The sequence below is a fragment of the Diceros bicornis genome, chromosome 24 (assembly GCF_020826845.1).
Source record: "Diceros bicornis minor isolate mBicDic1 chromosome 24, mDicBic1.mat.cur, whole genome shotgun sequence".
In the NCBI taxonomy this organism is placed as follows: domain Eukaryota; kingdom Metazoa; phylum Chordata; class Mammalia; order Perissodactyla; family Rhinocerotidae; genus Diceros; species Diceros bicornis.
The window spans coordinates 51,457,012-51,474,782 of record NC_080763.1 but is presented as its reverse complement, the minus strand read 5'-3'; the positions used below and the strand labels follow the sequence as shown (position 1 = coordinate 51,474,782).

Below are 17,771 nucleotides of genomic sequence, written 5' to 3'. Positions count from 1 at the left end.
CAGTGGTCTCACTGTTTTCTTATTCTGCCATCTAGTCTCCCTGTGCCTCCCTCTGACACAAACACTTGTGAGTATATTAGGTGTCAACTAATAACCATGAAAAATTTTTGGAAATGAAGAATTGTATATTATACAAGTATTTCAAAGTTCATTTTCCCATACAGAATACCATCCACAGATTCAAAGAAAGACTCAGACACCCACAGTCCACGCTCAGCCCTCAAGGAATCATATCCACTTAACAGTCCAGTTACATATAGCTCATCACAGCGTCTCCCCGAATGCCAACCCTTTAAAGTGTTATCTCAAGAACAAATCTACCAAATACCATCATCTCAGAAGCTTCAAATCTAATCATCTAAATCAAGTGAGGGTGAGAATTTGGGTACCATCCATGCTGGGGTAAATCCTCTCCATCTGCAGACCTGTGATACTAGAAGACAAGTTATCTTCTCCTAAAACACCACTGCAGGGCAGGTGTTTGATCACAGTTATGGACATTTCCATCTGAAAGAGAAGAAATGGGAGTTAGAAGGAATCAGCAGCCTGAATCAACTTTGAAATCCACCCAGGCAAACTCTATGAGGTTTCAGGGCTCGGGGATAATCTTCTGTGGTCAGACTACAACCCTGGGCCTGTTGTTCTCACCTTGGCTCTAACTTCATTTCTCTTGAAGGATGGCACAGGTTGACGCTGAGCACTTTCACCAGCATGTTTCCCATCAGTGGAATTTTGAAAGTTCAAAAACTTTCCTTCAATTTATTTTCTCTGTTTATAAAGAAAAAGTTCTTCTGGCAGTGGGTAAAAAGGTGAGGAAGACTTTCTTCAAGACTCGTGCAATAGGGGTCCTGCAGTCAGAGAGAAAAATAGACATCACCTCTGAATACAGCAAAGACAGCTGGAGATTTATAGCCAAGGAGCAGAGGGAGGGGTCAGTTGATGGGAAATAACTAAGGGGAGACATCCTTTGAACAGGAATGCATATAGTGCTTATGCTGATAGTGTCCACCATCGTATGTTGGGTGAAGGGGAGGGGGCAAAAATGAGTGTTATTTCTCTCCAGGGGACTTAGGAAGCAAACAGTGCACTCAGGAGCACCAGGTGGCACACAGAAACAGCTGAGCTCCTGTCTTCCTTGAGGAGGTGGGTTAAGGGCTCATTTCCTTTCAAGGGATTTTATCTCCATGCTCTGTAAACCTCTTCCTGACATGCGGACAATACAAACAATTTCCTAAAAGCTATGGAAACACAGAAGTGTCCTCACTTTTTAGAATAAACTCTCATACTTGTAATAACCCAACTGGCCAAGGACCAGGAACTAGGATAATTTTAACTTATATAATTGTGATAATAACTTTATGAATTTAGAAGTGCATTTATCTCCATTTCATGGATGAGAAAATTGACCTTAACAAAGAGCATTTTTACTGATCTTATGTATTCTAAATTTAATTTAAGTAGTCATTCTATTATTTTATATTCTTTAACATTTACCCGTGATGTCTATGTGGAGAGATCATGTGTAAATGGCCCTTGTGGTTGTTGAAAGCCCACAGCCTCTCCATCAGCTCCATGTCTCTCTCTCAAGGCTTCTCAGTATCTCCAAGTTCCAGTGACAGGAAAGAATGGTCTCAACACTTCAGTCCTGTTGGTCTTCTTGAAGGCCAGAGCACACTCAGGGGCGAGGGCACCAATGTCAACATTTACACGGGATCCACTCTTACAGGGTCTGCAGCCTGTGGGCCCTTTTCCAGGTGCATCTTTGTCTCCAGACCCTCGTGCTCATCCACCCCATGAAGAAGAGATCATCCCCCGTCACTCCACCCAGCTGCTCAGGTAGCTCAGCATCTGCAGGTTCAGGAGAGGGACACACTGGGATCTGGGACTGAAGGAGATGGAGGTGAGGTCAGGTGTCTTCTCCTCAGCATCTCATGATGAGGATGCAGTGGAATATTTCCACTGGGGGACGTGGTGTGGAGATGCTGCAGCCCGGGTGGGGTGGATCATGTGGTTGTGCTGAATTGACATCTATTTTAAAATGAATTAGGGGTCTATTTTGGAATAATGGAAGGTTGGAGCTTCTGAGGGATTGGCAGTTGGCAGGTGACAAAGAAGAGAAACAAGAGTTGGTTTTAGTTTTCTTATCCTAGGACCATGGTGTATGGTCATTTCATTAAATATCGTGTGAATGACGACATAGACTTGCATTTAGCTTTGCTGTGTTCACACAGCAATATATGTGATTATCATTCACTCAGTTATGTATTCAGGTTTGAACTTGTGCATATGTTATCAAATTGAGCAGTTCCAAAGATACCCTAGTGGGTTTACACAGAGTTAAATATATTCTTCCTTCTCCATAATGAAATCACAGCCCCATCCTAGTTGTATAGTGCGTTGTCCCAACCAGGAATGTGGTTCTTTGCTTCTCTGCTCCTCACTTACATGAGACCCTACATGAGCTGGGCTGCACCACAGGGTCCTCAAGTGGGTCACAGGGCATGACGCCAGTTAGAGGGGAAGTGGGTGGGGCTGTCCCTACTGTGCTTCTTGCTTCCAGGACCATAAAATGCCTGTAGATTTAGATAATACCTGCACATTGTTGTAATGTGCAGTTTACTACATGTCATTTATTCTTCACTAAAGCTATTACCTGTAAAAAAATGGATCATTAGTTAGTAAAGTTTATATGCAGATGGGGCCGGCAGGGTGGCATACCAGTTAAGTGCGTGCGCTCTGCTGTGGTGGTCCGGGGTTCAGATCCCGGGCACGCACTGAAGCACGCTTGTCAAGCCATGCTGTGGCAGCATCCCATATAAAGTAAAGGAAGGTGGGCATGGATGTTAGCCCAGGGCCAGTCTTCCTCAGCAAAAAGAGGAAGATTGGCAGCAGATGTTAGCTCGGGGCTGATCTTCCTCACACACACACACAAAAAAATTTGTAGGCAGATGGATAATAATGTGAAATTTCAGGAACTTCTGAAAATACGTCTCCATTGCTTCAGTATACATTCTTAGGTAAATAGTAGGATGCATAAAATTCACACGTTCTCCTTACAGGAAAGGGGTTCTCCAAACCCCAGTAAGCCTGCCCAACTCTGTCTTGGAGTTTGTTCAGGGGAGCAGTCGGGTCCAGGATTGAGGAGCAAGGGCCAGATAACGGGGCTAATTCTCACCAGATATGTGCCCTTGGATACATCACACACTGGGACTCTGCCCTTTATGTTGAATTCCAGCCCCAGAGCCTGCTGCATAGTCAGAGGATATGCAAATAGGGCCACCCCCTGTGCTGATGAAAACCAGCCCAGGCCCAACCCTGCAGCTCTGGAGAGGAGCCCCAGTCCCAGGATTCCCAGGTGTTCCTATTCGGTGATCAGGACTGAACACAGACCACTCACCATGGAGTTTGGGCTGAGCTGGGTTTTCCTTATTGCCATTTTAAGAGGTAATTTGCGGAGAAATTACCGTATGTGAGTATGTGAGAGGATATGAGTGAGAGAATCAGTGGCTGTGTGAGAGTTTCCTGACCAGGATGTCTTTGTGTTTTCAGGTGTCCAGTGTGAGGTGCAGCTGGTGGAGTCTGGGGGAGGCTTGGTGAAGCCTGGGGGGTCTCTGAGACTCTCCTGTGCAGCCTCTGGATTCACCTTCAGCAGCTATGTCATGCACTGGGTCCGCCAGGCTCCAGGGAAGGGACTAGAGTGGGTCTCATACCTTAATAAAGATAGTAGTAGCACAAACTACGCTGACTCCGTGAAGGGCCAATTCACCATCTCCAGAGACAACTCCAAGAACACCCTGTATCTGCAAATGAACAGCCTGAGAACGGAGGACACGGCCGTGTATTACTGTGCAACAGACACAGTGAGAGGAAGTCAGTGTGAGCCCAGACAAAAACCTCCCTGCAGGAGGGGATCGGGACCACCAGGGGCGCTCAGGGCCTGCACACAAGGACCATCACAGAGGCAGGTGCAGAGGGAGGTTAAAGGCTGGTTTCTTGTCGTGGCTTCCTTTTCATATAAGAGTTTCCTCAAGACAAACTCTCTGGATTTGCAATTCTCTGCTTAACTCTGTATTTTCTGAATCAGAAAAGTCTGTTGTAATAGAAGGAAAACAATCTCACATGGAAGGAAGGCAGAGTCTCTTACAGACTCTCTTGTGTCTAAATGCCAATTTATTACCAAAGTTTCTGATAAAATCCATCTAAGTATATTAAAGGGGCTCACTTGGACCCCACAATGCAGCTCTGCACAGCAAAGCTCAGTGCACAACCAGCCAGCAAGCAGCAGCATACAGTGCAGGCTGGACATCAGGCAACAGAGGAATTAGAATCCAAAGCAATAAAAGAAAGAACCCATGTAGCGATGGTCCTTGACTTACCATCACTCTGATGGCACCGACAGCAGTTGACACCATGAAGGACAGAGGGATGCCCACCAAACGTTGCATAGGTATCTGGGATAATAATTAAACAAACACGCGTAGAAAATATGAAAAATCTACCATCTCCATAATCGGGATGTGTGTTGAGAGCAGGGCAGCCCTTTCAAGCACATCAGAAAGGGTTCATAGAGACTGGGCAGGAGACTGGCTCGGGGTTTCCACTGTATTTCAGTGGTGGGGGAGGGGATTGTCCTGCTCACAGGAGAGGCCTGTGTGGTTTCAACCTCCCGCCACCACCAAAGGATGGAGAACCTATACTTTCTTATAAGATGTCCCATATATGGTCAGAAGGAGAACAGGAAGGGGATGAGCCTTAATATATCAGCATCAAACATCAAAAATTAGTCTGACTGCTTATTTCACTTAACAGCTATCAAAATGAATGAAAAAAGAGATAAATAACAATTATAAGTAGAAATCAATTTGAATCCATAGAACATGAGAAGAACGATTATTTGTAATCAAGCTGAGTAATGATAAAATAACAGAAGGAAACAGAGATCTCAGACCAATGTCGTGGGTGGAAGCTGTCCGCCATCCAAGGTCGTCAGCTTGTTCTGAAGGTCTTGGGTCTGCTTTCTCCTCCAAGGATCAGAAGCTTCTCCAGGATCTATGAGAATTCTGTTTGAGGTGCTCTGTTGGAGTAGGCTTCCAAGCGTGTGGAATTATGAACTGATTCTTTAGTTGCTACTATGGCTGAATGCTTGTGTCCCCAAACGTGAGATGTTGAAACCTAATGCCCAGTGTGATGGTATTAAAGGCGGGGCCTTTGGGAAGTGCTTGGTCATGAGGTGAAGCCCTCATGGATGGGATTGCTGCTCTTACAGAAGAGGACGGAGTAAGCTCTCTTGCCCCTTCTGCTGTGAGAGGCTACAGTGAAAACACAGTTGTCCAGGAAGAGGGTTCTCACCAGACACCAAATCTGCTGGAGCATTGATCTGGGAGTTCGCTGCATCCAAAACTGTGAAAAATAAATGTCTGCTGTTTATGAGCCACCCAGTCAATGTAACTTGTTATGGGAGCCCACGTGGATTAAGACAGTTGCCTAACATGAATGCATGGATTGACTCCTTGGAGTTCCACTGCTGCATCTGTTGTATAAAAATACATGATGAGATTCTATCCATGATTCATGGACAATTTTATCTAATATGTCTTGCAATAGACAACAATTCCTGGTTGGAGATTGTAGGAGCCTATCAAAGAGAGGCACTGGATGACAATCTTAATCTATTAGTGATAGGAGTGCGTACAATTCATAAATCCTTTTCAATATCTTACCACTTCTGCATGCAACAGTGCAGAGGGAGTATTTCTCTAAGTATTCTGTTTTCTTTGGTTTGGTTCTGGGGTCCGCTTTGCTGAATCTAATCTTCTGAACTAGTATTAAACTATACTTGAGACCTTCCTGGTGTCTCCAACCCTAATCCGACACCACAGGGACCTCTCCAGACTTCCTCTTTGTCGTCTGAAATGTGCTACTCCAACAGCAAGAAATCTGGCTTCCATAATAAGCCATTACTTTCCTATTCGTCTTTCTATATCTGACTTATTTTCTTAGCACCATGCTCTCAAGTTCTCTGTATGTTGTTGTAAATGACAAATCTGTATCTTTTTTATGGCTGAGTAGTATGCCACTGTATACATATACACAAACCCTTGCCTTTGAGAATATTGCTTCAATGAACATGGACGTGCATATATCGTTTTGACGTATCACTGTCATGTTCTTTGAATAAATATTCAGACGTGGAATAGCTGGATCATGTGATATTTCTAATTTTAATTTTTGGATGAATCTCCATACTGTTTTCCACACTGGCTGCACCAGTTTGTGTTCCCACCAACAGTGCATGAGGATTCGATTTTCTCCACATCCTCTCCAACACTTGTTATTTCTTGTCTTTTTAATAATAGCTATTCTGATGGGCAGCTTGTTAGAAACATCTTGGACAGAAGTGTCTTTGTACATCTTATTGCCTGCATGGAAAAATTACTATAACTTAGTTTCACTAAAATAAGTCTATGTTGAATGGCTCTAGCAGGTAGCTTGTCAGAAACCTGTTTATTACTATGGTCTTTAAACGTGACACTACACGCCTGACTGAGTGAGTTTTACTTAGATTCCTGAAATAAGGCAGGCCAGAGTGTGTCATGGAAGTAGCTTGTGAGTTGAAATCTCACTGTAGTTTGGATTTGCATTTCCCTACTAATTAGTGATATGGAACATCTTTTTGTGCGCCTATTGGCCACCTGTATGTCTTCTGTGGAAAAATGTTTGTTTATATCCTTTGGCCATTTTTGTTCATTTTTTGTTGTTGAGTTGTATCAGTTCTTTATATGTTTTTCATATTAAAATCATTTTAATATCTATTTGAAAAATACAAGATATTAGAATAAATTGTGATTTACTCATCTGGTCCAAAACTGATACTTACGCTTAGAAAGGTGACACCATCTTTGGACCTGTTTCCACACTGAGTTCATGAATAATGTCCTCCCTCATTGAGACCTACATGCTTTGTGGGTTAAAAAAAGAGATAGCCTACAGGGGCGCTGGAAGGACAGTGGACCCTGACCTAGTCCCTTCCCACTTATAAGGACAGGGCTCCCCACCTGCAAATTTCTCTTGAAGCTCAAGGGTAAAATCCAGTCTTGGGCTGTGGGAGCTCACAGCTCTCTCCTCAGACAGGGCTGAGGTCTCTGGGGAAGGCAGAGGTGTGGTCTAGAAGAAGATGAGACTCTTGGGTCTTCTCCTTTGCCTGGTGATGGCTCCCCAAGGTAAGTGTCTCAGATGTCAGACCTGGGTCTATGGGGATGGTTGTGACTGCACGTGACTGACAGGGACTGACTCTCCTTGTCCCCAGGTGTCCTGTCCCAAGTGTAGCTGCAGGAGTCGGGCCCAGGACTGCTGAAGCCCTCACATACCCTGTCCCTCACCTGTGCTGTCTCTGGATTCTCCATCACAAGAAGCAGTTATGGCTGGAGCTGGATCCACCGGCCTCCAGGGAAGGGGCTGCAATGGCTTCCAGGTGGTTACTATTGTAGATCATCGTGGAATAAAAACTACAGTCCCTCCACCCAGGGCCGCACCTCCATCAATGCTGACACGTCCAAGAACCAGTTCTCCCTGCAACTGAATTCTGTGACGACCGAGGACACAGCCGTGTATTACTGTGCAAGACACAGTGAGGAGAAGTCAGTGTGAGCCCAGACGCAAATATCCCTGCAGGAGGGGCTCAGGACCACCAGGGGGCGCTCCGGACCCACAGATCACAGAGACCAGACCCAGGAGCAGGTGCAGAGGAGGGTGGGGAAGGGGTTCCTGAGGGATCAGGAGTTTCCTCTCCAAGCTCTCAGCTGCCCCCAGGGACAATTCATGATTTGCTCTCCTGACTCTAATTTCTCATCGTCTCAGTGCAGCCAACAAACAAGGAAGTAACATTGTCTGTTTGCAGATGTGATATCATCAGTGACGAGGGACCTTTCCTTCAAGTTCCTATAGGCTCTATTTTTCTGTCTTGATAAAGACAACACACTGAGGATTCTCATCGTCCCTGAGAAACAGCAGCACATTCCAGGCACTCTGTGTGCTGAGCTCAAATTCTCTGTCCTCAGACGAGCACATGCTGACTCCACGTGTCATGAGCATCCCCCCAGGACATCTGCCCCATGGGTTTCTTTGTTCTCCCTGCTGCATTTTAAGCTCTCACTCATGATCCAATTGGGTGGACATTGATGGTCAGGGATTGTCCCCTTCTGTAGCTGCCCCTCAGTGTCCTGGATGGAAAACCAGCCCCCTAAGGGGATATAGCTCTCATATTCCCCCATGACACAGGCAGGAACATAAGCAAAGAGATAGGAAACCATCACAGACATGTTGGGTCATGTTCTGGGTGGGTCTGGGTAAGTAGCCCTGGGGACATGTCTCAGCTTCCACAGTAGAATCCACCTGGATAATGAGAACCAGCTGGACAGAGCCCTGATCCCTGCCCACCCTCTGCTTCTCTCCAGTTTCCCACAGAAACCCAGCCAACTGTTGCCTTTGTTTTATTTTCCTCAATTCTCCCAGCGTGTCCTAGACCCTGATTCCCTCAGGATGGAGCCCTGGTCACTCTTCCCAGATCCCCCACCCAGCGCAGACACAGAATGAGGCTCAGTAACAGATCTCAACAATGATGGCAGAGGCCTGAAGTGGGACTGAAAGGGGAATATGAAGCTTAAAATACGTTTCAGAAGAAAAACGAAATATTAAGAAGAAATATGATGATACAAAAGCATGAACTTTGAAAGAAACATTAAGTAGGACTTAAAAATTTTGCTCTGGAAAAGACACTGTAAAGAGGATGAAAGGAAACATCATACTCTGAGGTAAAATTTCCTCTGGTAGTTTCCACTGTTCCTCTCTCAGTTCCTATTGGTTTCCACTAGTGCCTTGGCATACTGCTTTTGGTGGCTTTCATCCTGCAGATTAATTACTTGGTACTTAGTGGGGATCGGTGAGGTGGATCTGGGTGCATCTCAGCAGTAGGTGCTGTTCTTCTCTCCCAGACAGAACAATTTTGGGGGAGGAGCTCCGTGGGATGTGTCCTCAATCCTGGAGGAGCAGGCTTTAAAGGGAATAGATATCTCCCTAATTATGTGAACCCTGAGAATGTCACAATATAGCACATTCACCACACACCACTTCAAGAAATCTATTAAGTATTTGTCATTTATTCTTCTACTAGCTTATAAGCCATCTGGAGGTCTCTGCCCCACATAAGCTATTATTTCCATGCTGTTTCTCATGAAAACCACTTATTTCTCTCCAGATTTCAGGCTTGTTCTTTGCACTACAATTTCAGTTATCTGCTGTGTTGAATTAGGTCACTAATTTGCGGCTTAGAGTTGTTGTTGTTGTTGCTGTAAAAAGAGGAACAACTTTTTCCTCAGCTGTGTACATCCCAGAGCTGAGCAGCAGTTATGTGTGTAATTCCCAGATTCTGGAAACAATGCAAATGTCAATCAGAAGCTTAATAGACAAACACATTGTGGTATAATCATTCACTGGAATTTCCCATCATTACAATCTGTGAATGCTTGACACACACAACAGAATGGTTGTATTCACAAGCAGTGTTGTCGAGTGAAAGAATACAGACAAATAAATTTCACACTACATGATCCATATGTATACATTTCAGTAAATGAAAATGAATCTAAAGTAACACAAAGATCAGGAATTGACCAAGTATAAATTGGCTTAATGGAAGTCGTGACAATTATACCTCCTTAAAACTATGACAAAAGACAAATGGAGAGATAGACAGACTGAGACATTGGTAATGATCCATGATATTGTCCTCATCACTACATGAGGGAGGTCAAGAGACGGTTCACACTCAATAGATTTCTTCATTTTCAGGGGGATTTGGGGAAGGAGGCTTTGGGGAGGATGCTGGTATGACCACACAATTCTCCCCACACAACCTCAACTCTCTCTTCTCTTCTCTGTTGTGGGTGCCAGGTAAAATGATTGTTCCTAAGCAAGAAGCTGTAATGTACTTTTAAATCTTCATGTCAGAAATTCTAGCCTCCTCATAGGAGGTATCGCACCTTCACACTGCCTGACAGAAGTGAGATCACCACTGACTGCAGCTCCACTGTCTAGTGGTCAAGAGAGCCCACTCATTCTGTGTCTGTGTAACTCTACCCCATGTGGATGGAGTGGACAGAGGGGGAGGAACTTGCTAGACTGGAATTGCTTCCAGTGGGTGTCTGTCCCATCCCTTCCAAAGGTGGAAATTTGGGATTGTAATCCGTGTCAAATCAAGAGAAGGGGAAATGGTGGCTGAGGGTGGACACATGAGTGGATGTGTTACACAAGGAGGAGACCCAGTGCTATGTTGGTGCCTTGAGAGAGGCACAGAGCAAAAGAAATGAAAATCTCCTAGCACAAGTAAAGCTGATAACACAGGGTAAATCACATTTTTCCAAGACTATCACTCCTTTTTGGAAATTGATGAGGCTGAAAGACAGTGGACAAACCTGACTGGTTTTCCTCTCGGAGAAATTTTGGTCACATCCATGATGATGAAATAGATCAACGTGTGATGACTGAGGGGAATTCTAGCAATATGCCATGGTCTTTTAACTCATGGCTCCTTTTTCTCAGTTTACATTTACTAGAGAAGAAATTCTCTGGGAAGACATTTTTGAGAGCTGCTCCCCACAAGGCCATGGGACCCTGTGTAGTACAGTCAGCCTACTATCAGTGTACAAGTGTGAACATTCACGACTGAAGGCTGAGACAATTCTCCAGTTATAATGGAGAAAATATAGCCCCTGCATGCTCAGCATTACACATTGTGCTGTTCACAAATTCAAAAACACATATCACCATCTTTTTTCTCGGTGGAAATCTATCAAGCAGGATAAAATAGGTAACTTATCTTTATTTACTCTTCCAATGTGGAGATTCAGTATGCGTCTCCATTATTTACATTTTTTTAAATTTTTCATCACTGTTTTTTTTTTTCTTTAACTTTTCTTCATATGGATCCTGTACATGTGTCTTAGATTTCAGAACTAATTTTTTTGGTGTATTGTAAATGGCATGGCTTTTTAACTCAAATTCCAGCTATTCATTTCTAGTATGCTGCAAAGTAACTGAAATGGCAGCCTGCATCCTGGCTCATCTCCATGATTACTTTCAGGGTATTGTGGTAGATACTTTGGTGTTTTCTACAATGATAATCCTGTGGTGTGTAATGAAGACAGTTTCAGGTATTTCTTTTGTGCTCTTGAAAATTTACACTAGAGTACTAATTCAGGAGAGAATGTGATTACAACTTACAGCAAAAGACTGGTTTGCTGAGCAGACAGCTTTATCTGCACAAAACTCCATCTCAGGAGTGGTGTGGTCATCTAAGATTTTCTGCCACTTCCTGCCACACTGTGTCGGACATACCTGCCAGTTTCTCTGATATGTTTTCCTGACCTTAAGGTGGGGTGAAAATCTAGAGGCTCAGGAGGGTGGGACCTTTATGAAGAGGAGGGTCTGTATTCTCTGAGGCCTGAGCAAGGACAATCACCCCAGAGACGAGCCTCAGAGGCACAGGATCCCCTGTGGTTCCTTCCCCTAGTGAGGTGAGGGCTCCTGGAACAGGCAAATTCCTCTCCAGCTCTCTTTATATCACAGTAACAACGTGGAGTGTTGTCAGCCTCTCTCTGTCTCGATCTCTCTTGCTTTCCATCTTTGGCTGAATAACTCTAGGAAAGGTGTTACACTCTCCCTGGAGAAGATGAGATTATTATGTTTCCTCGTTCGTCTACTGACAGCTTCCCAGTGTTAGCAGCTCAGGAACATCTGAAAAGAGGTGATGGGGAAGAGTGTGCTCTGTGTGTGGCACACAGTGATGATTTTCCCTCATTCCATGTGTCCTGTCCCAGTCTAAGTTTCAGGACTCAGGTCCAGGACTGGTGAAGCCCACAGAGACCCTGTCGCTCACTTGCACCTGCTCTGGTTACTTTGTCGCCAGCGGTGAATCCTGGAGCTGGGTCCGCCAGCCCCCAGGGAAGGGGCTGGAATGGCTGGGACGTGGTTACTATAGTGGATCAACATGGAATAAGGATTACAGCCCTTCTATCAAGGGCCTCATCTCCATCACTGCTGACTTGACATCCAAGAGACAGTTTTCTCTGCAGCTGAGCTCTGTGACCACGGAGGACACGGCCGTGTATTACTGCTCAAGACACAGTGAGGGGAAATCAATGTGATCCCAGACACAAACCTCCCTGCATGTAGACAGGAGGGGCTGGCTTCAGTGGGTGCCCAGGAGCACCAGGGGGTACGCAAGACCTACCAAGTAGAGGGGACCAGCCCCAGGGCAGGTGCAGTGGAGGGTAAGAGCTGGTTTCCTGCCAGCATCTGTGGCTTCCTCTCATCTAACAGTTTTCCCAGGAAACCTTTCCAGATTAACGATTATGTGCCTTCCCGGATGCCTCTGAATTCAAAAAGATTTTTCATAACTCATTCTCAAATGCACAAAAGGCAGAGGGTGACTGAGAGGCATAAAGTAGTGGTCACGTTTCCTTTTTCTGTTCTCACTTCTTTTTTATTTCCTTTTCTGGTGGATCCTGGTTGGATGCCACCATCTTCTCCACTCTGCTCTGCCCTCCACCTGGGAAGCAGCTTTCTCATGAGTGTGTCTTGTGTTTGAGGAATGAGAGCCTCTGTTCCCAACTGTGAGGTTCCAGATGCACCTACTGGGACCCTCAAGGGGCAGGGTCGCCCTTCCAGACCATGATGTCACCTGAGACTTACCTGGCTCCTCGCCTGTTGTGCTTTCTGAATCCCAGCTTCCCGGGAGAGGCTTGAGATTGCTGAGACATTCCGTGATTTAATGTCCAGTGATGTCTGTCCAGGGTCCACTTACACTTGGTGAGGGTAGATTCCTGTATCTGGTAACAGGTCAATGGTGACCTCTGAGGGGACTTCGGGTTCCTGCTCTGACAAGTAAGATCTTGGAAATCATCACTCTTATTCTCACATACACAAAAATATCTGGAAAAACTGAAAATTGGTGACTTTTCCTTTACTGATCACAGTAATTTCAGGGAAACCTCCACCTCAATTACTGGGAACACAGGCTCATTCAGAACCCCAGGTGAGATCAGCTTCCTGGGACAGAAGCTGCTGGAGGCACAGACAGGGGGAACGCTTGCAGGGTAACTGTGAACGGCTGGAGGACAAGGGTGGATGGTGTGAGGGTGAGAGGTCCTGGGGCCACACCCCACACTTTTGTGGGTTTTCTGTCCAGAAACCTCCAGGTTTCAAGGTGAGGATCCATATATAGCCACTCGTGGCTCTGACCGGGGGAAGGGAGGACTAGTCACTGAGAAATCCACCCAGAGCCTTCTCTAGGCAGACTTTCCAGGGGAAGGACTTTTCCAGAACTTTATCCTGCATGGGGGAGGGAATTATTTAACTTTCCACACCCACCCCTCAGGATTTCTGTATCACCTAATGGGTGAAGGATTGTTAACAGGGTCAAGAGATTCAAGGACAAAGACTCGGGACACTGCAGCCTGGGAAGGGAGTGTGGGAGGGGAAATGTCCTGCACCATTGGAGACCCTTGTGAAGGTAACAGGTTAGAGACTCAACACCACAACATCACCGAGAGTTTGTCCAAACAATACATTACACCTCCTCCCCACACACGACCACCACATCTGGATCATGAGAGTGGATGAAGTCTGCAAGTACTACGAGATGCAGAATCTCCGAGGAGGAGAACTGAGGGACGCTCAGGGACGTCAGAGGAGACAAGACGGGCACAGGAGAGCAGTTGAGCCTCTGATGCCTACGTCCAGAAAAGCTCAGGACGGCTCTCTTGGGGACCAGACTGTTCCTTTCTTTTCCTTAGTGCCTGTGACAAAATGTCCCTCTTTCTCTTGAAGTTTTTGTTGTATCCAGTTGTATCCCTCAGGATTCACCTAGAGATGCAGATCCAGGAGGAGACAGGATGTCCCACAGGGAACTGGCTGGCGTGGGAGTGGGTGACTGAGCAGTGGGTCTGTCTCCACGTGGGATGTGGGGCCTGAGGACCACGGGCAGATGGTCAGGAGGGACGATGACCAGCAGGATTGAGCCCTGAGGATGGGGATCCCAAGTGAGTACTGGTGACCAGGTGTCCTGCGAAGGCCAGGGCACCCTTCACAGGACTGACCTACTCACCTGCTGGTTGCCGCCCCGCCCACGAGGAGACTGTGCAGAGAAGCCTCACCTGAGTCCACTGACAATGGCACTGCCTCCTCCTCCTCTGTGTTCTCAGGTCTCCCCTCCTGCAGGTGTAGTGTCTCCAGGTGACCCCCAGTTGCAAACCCGAGACTGGTCGGTGGGTGACTCTGTCTGACTGTGTTCAGACCCAGCCCCAGGCTCAGGCACCTGGTGGTGTCCACAGTGTCCCAGGAAGCAGCAGTCACAGCCCAGAGTCCCTGAACTGTCCATCCCTCACACTTGGTTGGAGTCTGTCCCAGGGCCCAGCCTGGGTTTGGGCAGAGACACAGACTGCAACTCTTGGTGAAGGGGATGTGGGGCCACATTGCCCAGGGCCCTGTATATATGGTGCAGGGTGGGACCTTGTTGCAATCATCTGAGTCCTCCACAGACCACGCACAGCATGTGCTCATCACACAGGGAGACCCAGAAGACCCTCCACAGGCAGCATCAGGGATCATGTCTGGAGTTATTTTAACCAGGCCAGGAAGGGGATGCATCTCCCCACCTGAGGCTTTTTTAAGTTCTTTTCTTCTGTTACAGAGACTTGAGAATTTAAGAGACAAGTCAGTGCCTCCACTGAGTCCACCTACACAGGTGAGACAGGGACTCGACGACCAGGAGAGATGCGCCCACTGGAGAAATGGAGCAGCAGAGGCCCAGTCCACACACTGATCCACAGGGACTCTGACCTCCCAAGCTCGCTTTTCCAGGTCCCTGTTCCTGCGTCAGCACCTGCTTCTGCTCCTGGGGATACTGCTCTGTCCAGTGCCTTCATGGCCCTGCCCTCAGGGCTCCTGGCTATGCCCTCTGAGAACAGGGACCAGCTGGGTCTGTAGGTCTAGTGAGACCCTCCCCACGTGTCAAGGGCTCAGTGTTGGCAGCACTGACTGGGCTGATTTGGCCCCGGGTCTGACCATCCATGGGACAAGCCTGGCCCCTTCTCACTGCAGCACGTGCAGGATTCCAGGAGCTGGGAGAACAGACAAACCAACGTGCGTGCACTTTCCAGTCTCCACTGGCATCGTGTCTCTTTTGTTCTGTTTGTCAAAGCAGGTCACATACCCAGGCCTAGGTCAGTGTGGGCACTACCCATGTGCCAGGGACAGGGAAGAAGTGCAAATCTGGCGCCGATGCTGCAAATACCACCTCCAGTGTGTGTGTATGTGTGTGTGTTTTATTGGATAGTTGGTGTGGATTGGACAGGGAGCCCCGTGGTTTATATGTACACGTATCTCTCATGTGATGATAAACCAGAGGAACCTAAAGGAGATGTAAGGCTCCCTCAAAGCCCCCAGGGTTCCGGATTCACCGTGAGTGTGGACTGTGTCAGGGCATCTGGCAGCTCCAGGGAAGTGGCTCCCTGGTGGTTTCATAAAATCTTTGCTTGGGGTCTCCCTGCAGAGCATGTGGGTTTAGTAAGGTCAGTTCACTATTTCAAGAGATAATGAAAAAGCATACGGTGACACTGAAGGAGCATCCTTGAGTCAGGGCACAGCCATTAACACTGGACTAGAGACACCGAGAGGGAAATGCCCTGTGAGTCTAGACAGGACACTCCCTGGGTCTGGGTTGGGGCTGGGTTGCAGAGGGCGCTCAGGACCACCCAGCACAGGGCTCCACCCCAGGAGCATGTGCAGCAGGGGCTGGGAAGGGGCTTCCTCATACGGTCTTAGTCTCTCATTTTCAAAAAACAATCTAAATTAGGAGTTGGACAAGTACTGCTATGGTTTCCTTCATTACCTTAATCTATTTAGAGAATTTATCTAACTCAAGGCAGTGAAAACCACATTTAAAAGGAGGTTAGCAGGACTCATGAATAATAAGAACCTGGAGGACACAGATGAATTTATTAATTCACTGGGCACAAGATTTTGGGAGACACTCTGATCCCAGAAATGAGACATTCAGATACCAACACCCAGAACACGTTAACGTGGTCTCTGTGCCGTTCAAAGGTGGGTTCACAATGAGGAGCACGTCCTGTGGTGCCTTGTTCCTCAGTGGAAGGAGCTCCGTCTGTACAGAGTTCAGTGATGTCGCAGGGGACACATATCCTCAAGCAAGGATTAGGACGTGGGCTCCTAGCATCCCACTGAGCAAGGTCCCTGTGTCATCTATCTTCTTCTCTCAGGATGGCCCATGTTTGACTATGAAACATTCTGCCTCATGAATGTGCAAATGACAAGTGGAGTACTTGGTTAAATATGAGCATGTCTGTGTCCTGAGAGCATCACCCAGCAACTGCTCCCCCTCCCCTAGAGAAGCACTGAGAGCACAGCCCCTCCCCATGGACTGGAGCTGGAGAATCCTGTTCTTGGTGGCAGTGGCTACAGCTAAGGTGCATCCCATTCCCTGGGTTGAGAAGGGGACCAGGACCAATGAGGGGAGACTTTATCCATTCCTCTCTTCTCTCCATGGGTGTCCACTCCCAGGTCCAGCTGGTGCAGTCTGGGGTCGAGGTGAGGAAACCTGGGGCATCAGTGAATGTCTCCTTAAAGACATCTGGATACACTTTTACCAAGTACTATACGAACTGGGTGTGACAGACCCCTAGACAATGGCTTGAGTGGATGGGACCAACCAACCCTGAAGATGCTGATACAAAATACTTACAGAAGTTCTGGGGCAGAGTCACTGTCCGGTACTACGGACACATTCATAAGCACAGCCTGCATGGAGCTGAGAAGTCTGAGATCTGAGGACACGGCCGTGTATTACTGTGCGAGAGACACAGTGTGATAACCCACACCGTGAGTGTGTCAGAACCCTGAGGGAGAGGGCAGCTGTGCTGGGCTGAGGAGATGCAGGGATGATGCTTCTCCTGACTCCTCAGACCAAAGAGTCAAGAATTCGAGACAAAGGATAATGCTCTCATGGGCACGCTACTCTTTTCCACAAAGGTTTTAAGATTCCAAGTGCTCTTTGAGCAAGATCCAGGAAGGTGATGTTATCTCAAAAGAATCTTGTCATTTATTCCTGTTTTCCAGTAGGGATAATGAATTGCTTTGTTATTTGGAAAGGCCAGTTGAGGCATGACCTGGGAATATTTGGTTGGGGTCATATTTGGGATTCTTGGACTATAGAGCTCTCCCTAAAAGTCCTCTGACTTTCACCCTATTTTTGAAAACTGGCATTATGTTTCGGTAAAGTAAGGACATGAAACTCAAGAATGGGTTTGTCTCCCAGTCTCTGGCCCAGCATCACACACACGACATTCTGGTAGGACAATCATGAACACATGGGGACAAAGTCAGGGGTGGACAGGTGTGCCAGGTTCAAGCACAGTCTATGTCAGCACATCATTCTTTCAGTCCTCTCCTTCAGGCTGAGTCCCTGGAGAGGTGCGTCCACACAAACCACAGCCCTGACAGTGTCCCTGTCCCTGGGGTGGTGCTGATGGTCACCACACAACAAGGAGCAGAATGTGGAGACCCTTGATAATGTAAGACTCACATCCCCTTGCATCCACTGGCTCACGGCCCCTTTCTCCATCTTCACAGCCTGGAGTGAACAACCTCACATCAGTGGTTACACTCTTTACTTCTTATTCTGTAGTCTAATCTCC

The 17,771-nt window shown here is 46.9% G+C and overlaps 2 gene segments (V, D, J or C); both read left to right on the top strand.

The window, feature by feature from the left end:
• Window positions 1–3,359: 3,359 nt before the first annotated feature.
• LOC131421221 (immunoglobulin heavy variable 3-74-like) lies at window positions 3,360–5,281 on the top strand. The segment is given in 3 exon segments: window positions 3,360–3,444; window positions 3,550–3,965; window positions 5,267–5,281. Coding segments are annotated over 3 exon segments (477 nt in total).
• Window positions 5,282–7,199: 1,918 nt separating this feature from the next.
• Window positions 7,200–17,771, top strand: part of LOC131421220 (immunoglobulin heavy variable 4-30-4-like) — a 149,835-nt gene continuing 139,263 nt past the window's right edge. The window contains 1 exon segment of the V gene segment in view: window positions 7,200–7,220. Within this exon segment, the coding sequence occupies window positions 7,208–7,220 (13 nt within the window).